An 11201-nucleotide genomic window follows, 5' to 3' on the forward strand; every position below is an offset into this window, starting at 1 on the left:
ACTGCGGGTGCTCTCCTCACGAGGCACAGCACAGGCAGGACACAGGTGACTGACCAACGAGGCAGTCAATGACCTGAGGCCACTGTGCTGGGCCAAGGGCTCGGGGTAAAGGCCATGAGTCGCAGCGAGGACAACACCAAAGGTGCAGTGGAGGCTCAGCAGAGAACAGCTATGGCTTCAGCAAAGCAGCGGAGGCAAATCTGAAGGGAACGATGAGAAAAGAGCACACAGTCAGCACACATCCATAGCTGGTGCTGAAACCAGGAGGAGGTAGGAAAAGCCCTGGCAAGCAGATGGGTTAACTCAGCAGAATTACTCAGAGAAGAGGACTAGAAGACCGAAGATAGCCAAGTGAAGCAGGGCAGAAGCCACACGCTCAAGAAGGCTGTGTCTGAGTCAAATGCTGCAACACTGGCTTTAACTTGTCTGTTACAACTTGTATGAGATCATGTTTCTAGCAGTTATTAAAAGACAAGTCACAACAACTTAGAAGGAAATTGGAAAGAAAAGCACAAAATACAGGACAAGAGAAAGCACAGGATGTCCTCTGAAAGAGCTGCAGTGGCAATATTTTGTAAATAACTCCCAGAAACCAACAGCTTTTTTCAAAGCCAGGCAGTACTACAAGCCAGCAAACATCCATGGCGCAAGCTGGACAACCTTGACTTCCTGGAGATCATATATGGCATGTCCAGCCTGCCCAGGACATTGTGAAGAGCAGTCAGCAGAAATCCAAGAAGTGAGCAATAGCCTGCAACCTCATTCAGCCTCAATCTTATTTACACTGCTCTCATATTCTCTATACCCATGGACTGAAACTCAGATCCAAGAAGAAAAGTCACCTGCACACAAGAGCCTCCAGTTTGGGCTCTGAGCATCCCATTATACCCTCCTAAGGTAAAATAAATCCCTGTACTTCTTACTCCCAGTGGGGAATCCACACTCCTTGTCACCACTAGATTTCAATTGGCATTCTGGAGATGGGCCCCCAGTTCAGGTTGCTTTGGCACAGTAAGCACTGTGCATAGGCTCAGTTAGCAGAGCTGCTAGGTGTTTTGCTTGGCAGCAGGCTGCCAGCATCAGCCCTGCTGGGGGCTGAGTGTGGGTGAGAGCTCAGCCCTGAAGTTGCCATGGCTCAGACCCAGTGGGATTAGCGTTATCCATGTGCTAATGTTCACTCCCAGCACATCAACAGCTGGTGGCTGCACAGAAGGCTTTCTGGTGATCAAACCCCTGCCACTAGCTCAGCCTTTTCTAGTCATTCACTTAATCCAGGAGGGTTTGCTCTACTCCACTCCCTCCTGCCAGAGAGCAAGACTGATCTCACTCCGTGCACTATTTATCCTCTGGCCGAGTGAGGTTCTGTGACCTCTTCCGTCTTCAGCTTTTCCACAGCCATTCACTGTTAAAGCCCAATGCTCCTCTTGCAGCCAGCCCAGGGACTGAGACACAATGACCTCCAGTGGCAGATTCCTGCATGGATTTCTCCCCTTTATCACTAGCCTACAGGGACTGCAGCACACTTTTGCCATCAGTTTGTATTTCAAAACCAAACTTCTCCTAAGTTTCCTTTCCTAACTAACAGTTACAGCTTTCATTTTCATAGGTGAACTAACACAGCTAACATTGCACTGATGGCTTTTAATATCTTCTAAAGCAAATAAATAACTTCCATTGGCCATGAATCTGGGCCAATGGCATCAGAACATCACAGAGCAAAACCTAAAACCAGGGCTGCCTTCCATTATTTAATAGCACACTTCAGACCTACAAAACAGCATATCCATTTTAACAAATGCCTTCTTCCAGGCTCCTGAAGGCATGGGGAGATATCAATATTTTAAAGACAAAAAGAGTGAAGCTAAGAGTGATTTATTTACTCACAGTCACGCAGAGAGTCTAAACGGGAGCTGGAAAAAAACACCTAGTGGTCCATATACTTGGTGATGCTGAAACCTCTTGGCAAGAGCACTTGCACACTGTGTTTTCCTAAGATACACCTCATTACTCCTGCAAACATACAGACTTCTCTGGGCTAGGCATAACAGTCCACAGTCAGTTTCTCCTGGGTCATTTTTATTTCACAAAGAGATTCCTGAGGATCTAATTACTAGAAAAAGAACAAAACCAATTCAATACTTACCATATTTATACACAATTTCATTATTATGAAGTCTGCTTAAATAAACAGAAAACAGTACTAATAAGTAACTGGCACCAAATTATAGAAAATTAGGTTCTACCTACAAAACTGGTAGCTGTTTTAAGAAGCATCTAGAGATGAGAATATGAACTTAAGTAAACTTAGAAGAGAACTTAAAATCCACTATATAGAAAACAGCCACAAGGACTGAGAATAAAATGAGGCAATATTCAGACCATTACTCACACAGGTACTTGCATCACAATTAAAATCCTACCAATCAGTACTTCAATCTGCTTTCAAACTGGAAAAAAAAACCAGCATCCCAATTTTGTTTCCCCATCTTGATTAAAACAAGCAAACATTCCTAGGCAATTCCATCAGAGTATCTCTTATCCAAGGGAAGAGAAAGGGTCACAATACCCAAATGTTGAACAACAATCCTCACCAAACAGCAGACACCAGTTCAGAAACTTTTCGCATCTCTAAGAGGCAAAAGCCAACACAACAATGCTGGTTTGTGGTAGCCTGGGAATAGATGCAAGCAAAGGAAATACTGACAGGTTCTGAAGGCTGAGGCACTGCGGGAGCTGAGGGCTAAGCCGAGGCACAGGCAGACCAGTCTCGGGCCATCTCTGCTGCTGTCTGTCCTACATACAAATAACTGCAGCTTCGTGTGCTTCAGGCCAGCCACTTGCAGATCCCCCAGGAGCTGGGGGGCCAGTGGGGTGTGTGTTTGGGGTTTGGTATTGTTTTTTCTCCGAAGCAATTAAAAACATTCTTATAATTGGTCATGACTTTGCTCCTTCCAACCCAAACTTGGCAGGCAGAGATTTTGTAAAGCTTTCTGGAACAGGCTGCAGATAACCTGCCACAGAATTTCTGTGTGCTCTCTGTGATGAGTTTCAAAAGAAGTCTTTATTAGAACTCAGACATGTTTACTTCCTCGCAACGAGCACTGTCATTCCAATTCCTGTAATTAAATCCACAATTTTGACAGCTGAAGCTGTAGAAATAATTGCACTGTTAGTCAAAATAAGTTGTTACTGTTCAGACTCTTGCCAAGAATGCTTTAAAAGCTTGTACTATGTGTTTCAAGTAAATCTGAACTGAATCTTCATCCATTCCACCTCACTTCCTTTCTGGAGCAAAGATCTCAAAATCTTTCCTTTTACTGTGCAACCTTCAAGTCCTGCACAAGATTTTCTGCCAGACTACTGCCGGTTTCCCTACAACATAAATATTACACAATGCTCTTGTACTGAGCACTGTCACACACACGATGCACCTTTATGTAATCCTGAGTCTCTGTCCCATGAGTTCATTTCCCACACGTGAAAAAAAAAGTGAAGTCAGTTTCTCAGAAATCTTAGAGAACCTTTTTTACACCAAATACACCTATTGTACCAGTACTACAAACGAGCAATCCACAGTATTACTTCTTTTATGATACAAGAAGCCAACGCTATTAAGCACTAAAAAGTCTTTCCAACCACTTTTATTTTTCAGCCAATGATTAGGGAATACCAGCACAACTCCAGCCATAAAGGAACAAATCTCATCTCCAGCAAGCAGGTAGCAGAAGAATCATGGTAGACAATAAAAAGCTTTACAATAAAATTTTGCCTTCAAAAGCCGAACGTGCACTCAGAACTGTTCAAAGCAGAACAAGGCAGCTCACAAAACCCAGCACTGGAGATGGGCAGCCTGAAGTTTGTTTTGTGCACCTGGAACAAGAGGCTCAGGCAGCAGCTACTCCACACAGGTCTCCACACCTTACTCCAAGCAGGTGAGACTGAAAAACCTACTTCCAACAGTGCAGGATCTGGGATAAGCACCCCGAAGGCTCAGTGAACACACGGAGCAGCTGGAACAAAGGCAGGAAGCCACCTCTCACATCCCTAATGCGATTATGGGATGGTTCAGCAACACATCATTTACAGATGGAGGCCATTTGCAAAATGCCCTTCTGCCCAGCGCAGTGCCTAGCAAGCAAACATATTCCTCTCCAGGAGAAAAGGACTGACCAGCAACACACATAGCACTCTTTTTGGAAAAGCTAATAAAAATTGGTAAAACAAAAAAACTCAAATATCCTAGTTTGCAGTGCATAACAGAAGTAGGTATAAAAATTCATTTTCTATATAGGGAATTTCAGTCACATTTGGCTTTAATTCAGTGTATTCTACGAAGAACTTCTTCTATGAAAAGAATCAGAAAACATTTTTGTGTACCTTAAACCATAAAATTCTAGGTTATCATAAAATGCCCTCAGCAGCAAAAACTCTTTTCAGCTTTTACTTCCTGGGAACAAGAAAACATCCATTACAAATCCATGCAGCTAAAAAAACAATGAAGAGATCTAAAAACCAGGTACCTTCTTCAAAATTAAACAGCAGTTGGGCACAAAATAAATTAAAAACACCTACAAACTACTCTGGAACTCATTGGTCTGATCAAAAACTGGCACAGCATTTGGCAGTGCTCAGAATCCTTGTCTCTTCAGAATCTGTGCATGTCACTTCACATAATACTGAATAGACGTACCCATTTATTTAATAATTCCCCTATTCCCAAAGTTTATTTGTTCCTCACAACCAAATCACCAGGACTGAGTCTTGCCTCTCCAGAGGCCTCCTATAAAAGAAGGAAGAAGCTGCACTTGGAATCACACAGAAGTTTGGAATGGTTTGACTCTGTCTGCACTTCAAAGAGGATTACAACGTGCTCAAAAATTCCTTGACCTGCAAAGAGAAACAAATATTGTCAATCACACTAAGTGTTTATCAACAGAAATAAGTAGCAAGTGTATTTACCTCTCCTCTGCTTTATGCTTTGCTGCAACCTAAAGAAACAGGGAAAAAGCAGCTCTGGCTCAGCCATGCCATTACCTGTCCACCAAGACAATTTCCAGACATAGTACCTGTAATTTAGCAGATGCAGGGATTATGGGATGATGCTCATCCCTCCTGCAGTCCTGAACTAGAGCCCTCTGTCCCAAAGGACTGCATTACCAGCAGGTGTCACCCAGACAGGAGGAGGATAATGGCCACCTCAAAAGACCTGTCATTTGGACACCATGGAGTCACACCCACTGCCTGCACACCAGCTGGATTTAGCACTGCTGAACAACCATGGGCACCTATCCAGGATGTCCCCTGGAACCTGAGCCTGGCAAAGAAATAATGAAGCAATACCTACCTAAACCACACTGCTCAGAGAAAATCCAATACTGAAGATCAATGCTAAGCTCACAACTCCTGCCTTTAAGTTTCAGGAACATCCCAGGAACTAGGCTGTGATACAGCCTGAAATGGGAGCATTTTCCTCTGCCCACTCAAGCCAGCCTACTCCACAAAAGGAACTGTTTTCTAGAGGACATGATGCTATTCTTTTGGCAAAGGCTCTCCTACACAAAGCCCATCTGTAAATATTCTGTCCAAAATCTTGATGTGAAATGGAAACAGATCTTTGATCACACTCTCCGACTGTGACCCTTCCCTTCCCAGGTCAGGGCTCAAAGAGGTGGGGAAAAAAAGAAGAGGTCAAATCCCTTCCTGTAGAGAAGGGAACACATAACTGTGCCAAGACCAACTTGAAAGGCACCACAAGAAAGCCAAGCTCTGCTTCAGAGAGTAGCACCAGTAATCCTGCATGAAAAACTCTGTCAGGATTTACACACCAGACACAGTTTGAGGATGAGCATCACAACAGAGGGAAGAAGAAGGAACACAGGGGTGCCCCCACACAGCACACACCAAAGCCCAACGTACCCAGCCTCATCAAGTGTACCTCTTCCCCGGCTCCATTTAGGAAATGCCAAAAAACAGGGCCAACACAGGGCAAAGGCTGTTGCCAGATAACCTGATGGCTACCCCAGAGAAAACTCCTGCAAAATCCATACTAAGTTGCCCAAGCTGGGCCTTATCCCATCTTGTGCAGATGGGAAGCAGGCTCCCTCCACAGCTGCCATCTCTGGTCATTCCATCGATTAACAAGCTCAACCAGGAAGACTGGTTTTAATCAGGTGAACACTTCCACTCCTGGGTGGATCAATGGAGATCAAAGGACAAAGTTGCTTTTCTTGTGAAGGAACACATAACTTCTGAAGAATGGAAAAACATGTGCAAACCACTGCTGAGGTCTGTAAGCCATTGCAGCTACCCAGATCAAAGTCAAGTTGTCCTTGCTTGACTCCCACTGGGATTCAAGTACCGAACACCTGAGCAGCTAAATGATAAAGGTTTGTCCTAGCTTTAAAATATGCATTGCCATAGGCTGTTAAGCTCTTCCTTACCTGAGTGGAACTCTGTGACTTAGATATTTCAGAAGGATGATCAGAGTGTAAAGTGTATTTCTAGAGCAATGTAAATCATCAGTTTGTGCTGCTTGTGAAATTTTACCTTTTCGATCATGTCATCATATTCGTCCTTTTTGCCTTTGAAGTCCTTGTTAACATCGAGCGTTAAAATCGGAATTTCCTGTAGATAGTCAAAATCTGTTCTGTATTGGGAGACGAACAAAGCAAATATTAACAGCTGGAAATAAAGCAGAGAGCAGTCAAATCCCTGTCAGCATTTTCATTGTTAAGAATCCCCCAAGAAGAACTGCATCTGTAAATTGCAGCCAGGAATTCTGAATTTACAGTATGGCTCCTGGGATATACCAGTGATTCACAGACATTGTGCTCCCCCAGCACCTAATGGAATAACAGCACTCTCTGTGTTACAGCCAGCTCAGCTGAAGTCTCTGCTGCTCAGAGCTCTGCTTGAAGAGAACTTGGAGCATGCTGCAACCATGAATGTGCTGGAAAGACACTACTCCTAAGGAAACACTGATAAAAATGTGCCTGCAGTTCATATTTACACATCATAAGGGAGGCTGAAGTTTCACTGGTAGAAAAAGCCCCACAGAATACCCTTACAAAGATTTACCCATCCTCAAGGAACCACTCAGCAAACCCTACCGCAGTGTCCTGTGCTGGAGCCAACTTTCATGCTTGTAGTGAAGCTTCTCCAGATATTCTATGGGGATTTCTTGTTCTTCATCTCTTCCACGCAAGTAAATCCTATTCAAGCATTTCTAAAGGCAAAAGATAGTAAATAGAAATAAATAAATTGCTGTATTGCATGCAAAGAGCACAGAAATATCCAAATTAAAAATAACCAAATGTTTAAAATCATTTGTTCCCATCCTGAGCGCACCTAAAGCCTCAACAAGTCAAAACTGTTTAAGTGTTGTACTTTGTAATTTAAATATACATTCTTTTCTTAAATACAAAATCAAAATGCCCTCAGAGTTACTCCAGTGTGTTACATTCCAGTTTTTTACAACCATAACAAAACTGAAGGCATGGAAGCAAGGAAATATCAAAGTGATCTGTAAGTTCATTAGAGCTCTTTTAACCTCATGTTTTTCTCTTGTTCAAGCTAATTTCACACTCAAAGGAGGTATTATTCTGATCTCTCCTTTTAAACAAATAGTAGATGGCCCAAGATCAAAGCAGGGTCATAAGGCCTCGCACACAGGGTGTGCTTTCACCCGGCTTAGCTCCAGCTCCCCAGGTGTAGGGGCTTCACAGAGCGCCCCCACATCAGCACTACCATCACTGGAAACTATTGTATCCATTCCCTGTACAGCTATAATCCCGATGTAACAGCTATTCCTACAGGGATTTCATACTTTCCTGGAGCCGCTTCCTTTATTCCAGCGGTATTTTCTGGTTTACTGTTCTCATGTATTCTGTTTTTAAAATGAGAAGATCATTACCATCACAGCTGACTTTAATACACACAGTCTACATTTGAAAGAACCCTTTTTTAAGTACTTCCAGACCTAGTCACAGCTCAAGCACTGCAGCCTCCAGGGGCAAAACACAGCCTGAGCTGAGCTCTACCCATGAGGGGCAAGGCCCAGAACACAGAGTTGGTTTTGGTGCTGTCACATTCGTACCCCTCACCTCAGGAGTGGCTCGGAGATAAATGATCCCATCCAGCGCCAGCCTTGAGCCAAACTGTTTGTTCATCCAGTCGTGCCAGTCCTGGTAAATTGTCCACTCGGTCTCATTCATGCAGTCAGACTCGTACAAATTAGCAGCAAAGATGTACCTGCGGACATTGAAGAGATGGAAACAACATTTCCTCAGACTAGAGAAGAAGCTGAGTGGTGACACCGCAGCATCTCTGAGGATCTCCTGGAGTGGAATAAACAGCTGGTATTGTCCTCCTGGAGCTGTGCGCATGAAGACCACCAACATTTGCAAGAATAACCCACAGAACACAGCTGGCTTGTACATTTGGTGATTTATTTACAATAAATTAAAACACACTAATTTTTGCAATATATTACAACAGGGGGAGCACCTGAGGACTATGGGACGGGATTCAGTTATCAGGTTTCACCTTCTGTATCCAGAAACATAGGTTGGGGCATTTATTTAGACATTTTCCTGTTGGCCACAAACTAAAGCACGAGGAGTTCCACCTCAACACGAGGAATGAGGGTGGCCAAGCAGCAGCACAGCTGCTTAGGGAGGTCACCGAGTCTCCCTCTGGAAGCATTTCAATGGATGCACATGGATGCGCTCCTCTGCCACCTGCTCAGGGAGACCCTGCCTTGGTTGGGGGTTTGGACTGCAGAGCTCCCTTCCAACCTTGGGAAGGGATTTGACTTGGGAGAATTTCCCCTGGAGGGCTGCAGCCCCACGTACCTGTCGCTGTAGACGGAGCGCTCGAAGAACACCACGGGGTCCTGGGCGCTGCCAGGCTTGCGGTCCAGGGCGCCGAGCTGAGCCCGGATCCTGCTGAGGCAGGCGTACGTCTGGAAGGTGAAGGCCCAGCGCTCCGGCTTCTCGTACATCATGCGCAGCACGTTCCCGCCGCTCCGCTGCGACGTGCTCAGCTCCTGGGCCCAGGGGAAAACAAACACACTGCTGCCTAATCCTGGGAAACACAGCTGAGGAGAAGGCGGGAGCAATGTGTGCCCGGTCAGTTTCACACCGAGCTCACCAAAAAGTGCCCTGCTCTTTGCCAGGTCTAACAAAGATCTCCCGTCCCTCAAAAGCCACCTGCACCGGAAGTAGCGGCTGGATTGCCAATGGAAATACCGTAAGAAAAAAAAAAATCCCACCTTAACACCAAGTGAGCAGCAGCTACCACTTTCAGATATTACATCCAAGAGGAACTCAGACCTCGTGAAAGCAATCAGCAAAAGTGTTGCTATCACACAGAGTCTGAAAAACATCCACTCCATTGGACACGCTGGTGTGCTGAAATCAGAGATACGTTTGACTTTTTTTTTTCCCCTCTTTTACCTCACAGTCGTCTCCAGAGCTTTGCTGGACATTGCACCATCTAGCTACAGGCTCGGGAACCACTTCCCACTCCTCATTGGCTTGTTTCAGAATGTTCACAAAGGTGGATTTCCCTGCAGCTGTAGAAGTATCCAGGAACAACTTCAGTGAGAAACCACCCACAGCAGTGTTATTTAACTAGTGTTCAACCCTGCCTTGCACCTCCATAAACCACTCTCCCAGACCCACCATGAGGCAGAGCAGTTAATGGAGCAACAGGGTTCTTCTTTATCTGAATTTAAACAGGTTTGACAAGAGGCACCTGGTGATACTTAGAGGTGTGCGGTGCAGGACCAGGAGCAGGATTCAGAGATCCTTATGGAGCCCTCCCAGCTCGGGAAATTCCGTGATTCTGCGTGCTTTACACCACAAACGGGAAAGACGTGGGGAAAAGCTTATCCCGGACTTCCACACCAAACAGATGAATCAGTTAAAAACTCTAATAGAAAGCTTTTTTATTGTTTTTTACTCTCCCAAATCTCATAATTTTTACAGTGCCACAGTAAAGTCTCTGACATGATGAATTGGCTTTTTTTTCCTCCTGACCTGATTAAAAGCCTTTTGCGAAGGGAAACGGCCTGGAAAATCGTGTGGAAGCATCCCTGTTGCCCCGCTCTGCCGTAGTGGAAGGAGCCCTCAGACAAGGGAAAGGGGGGAAAGGGGGAGAAAAAAGGGGGAAAAGCGGGAAAAGGGCAAAGAAAGGAATGAGGGATGGAAGGGAAGAGGTAAAGAAGAAGCGGAAGGGAGGAAAGAAAATAAAAAAGACAGGAAAGAGGCAGGCAGGGGTGAAGAGTCCTCAGAGCTGTGCCTCTCCCGGACACGGCCGAAAGCACCGAGCGCCGCGGAAGCCGCCTCTCCCTCCAGCCCTCGCCAACTCCCCCTTCTCCATATCCCTTTCCCCGCGCAGGCGGGAGGCGCCGACTCACCGATGTTGCCCTCCACGGCGACCTTCTTGATGCGGCCGTCGGGCCTGCCGCGCTTGGGCGGGGTGGCCATGGCGGCCCCAGGGGGCGCCTGAGGGGGCGCGAGACGCGGTCTGAGGGGGCGCGAGACCGGGACCCGGACCAGCGCGCCGCCTTCAAATTTGGCGCGCGCCGCCTTTAAATTTGGCCGGGGCTACCGCTGACGTCATCGGCTCGCGCCCGCAGAGGCGCGCAGAGCGCATCGATGGCGCCAGGAGCTGCTCCCGCTGCCAGCGCGGGGGGACAAAGGGAACGGGAAAAGGGGACAAAGGCACCTCCCGGTCACCGAATGCCTTAAAACCCCTCCGGGAATGGCCTGGCACTGGCAGGAGAGCTGGCTCTAAGGAGATCGCCGGCACTTGAACTTAGAGGTTGTTACTGAAAATCATTGGGAAGACATAGCCAGCTTCAGGAAGGAGTTCTTTGCTTCAGGAAGGCAGGCCCTGGCACAGGGTGCCCAGAGCAGCTGTGGCTGCCCCTGGATCCCTGGAAGTGCCCAAGGCCAGGCTGGATAGGGCCTGGAGCAGCCTGGGACAGTGGGAGCTGTCCCTTTGTTGTCATTATATTGCAAGAATTCTATCATCATTATATTGCAAAGGTTCCACATTGCTAGAGTTTCGTACCTCCTTGATGTTTCTGGTAGGCAGCTCCTCTAGGTACTGACTCTTCCTTGTCCTCACAGCAGCCAGCTGACTCCAGATCCCCTCAACCACCCAACCCGCTCTTTTATAGCACTCTTGTTATC

The 11201-nt window shown here is 46.2% G+C and overlaps 1 protein-coding gene across 1 annotated transcript; it reads right to left on the reverse strand.

Annotated features, from left to right (window-relative positions):
* Positions 1–3626: 3626 nt before the first annotated feature.
* DCK (deoxycytidine kinase) lies at positions 3627–10855 on the reverse strand. The gene is made up of 7 exons (XM_030947455.1): positions 10421–10855; positions 9456–9574; positions 8853–9046; positions 8103–8250; positions 7110–7225; positions 6547–6646; positions 3627–4887 (listed from the first exon to the last, which is right to left on the reverse strand). The coding sequence occupies exons 1-7, from the start codon at positions 10488–10490 to the stop codon at positions 4861–4863; spliced, it is 774 nt and encodes a 257-aa protein (XP_030803315.1). The 5' UTR covers positions 10491–10855; the 3' UTR covers positions 3627–4860.
* Between the last annotated feature and the right edge of the window lie 346 nt (positions 10856–11201).

Source organism: Camarhynchus parvulus, chromosome 4 (assembly GCF_901933205.1).
Source record: "Camarhynchus parvulus chromosome 4, STF_HiC, whole genome shotgun sequence".
Lineage (NCBI taxonomy): Eukaryota > Metazoa > Chordata > Aves > Passeriformes > Thraupidae > Camarhynchus > Camarhynchus parvulus.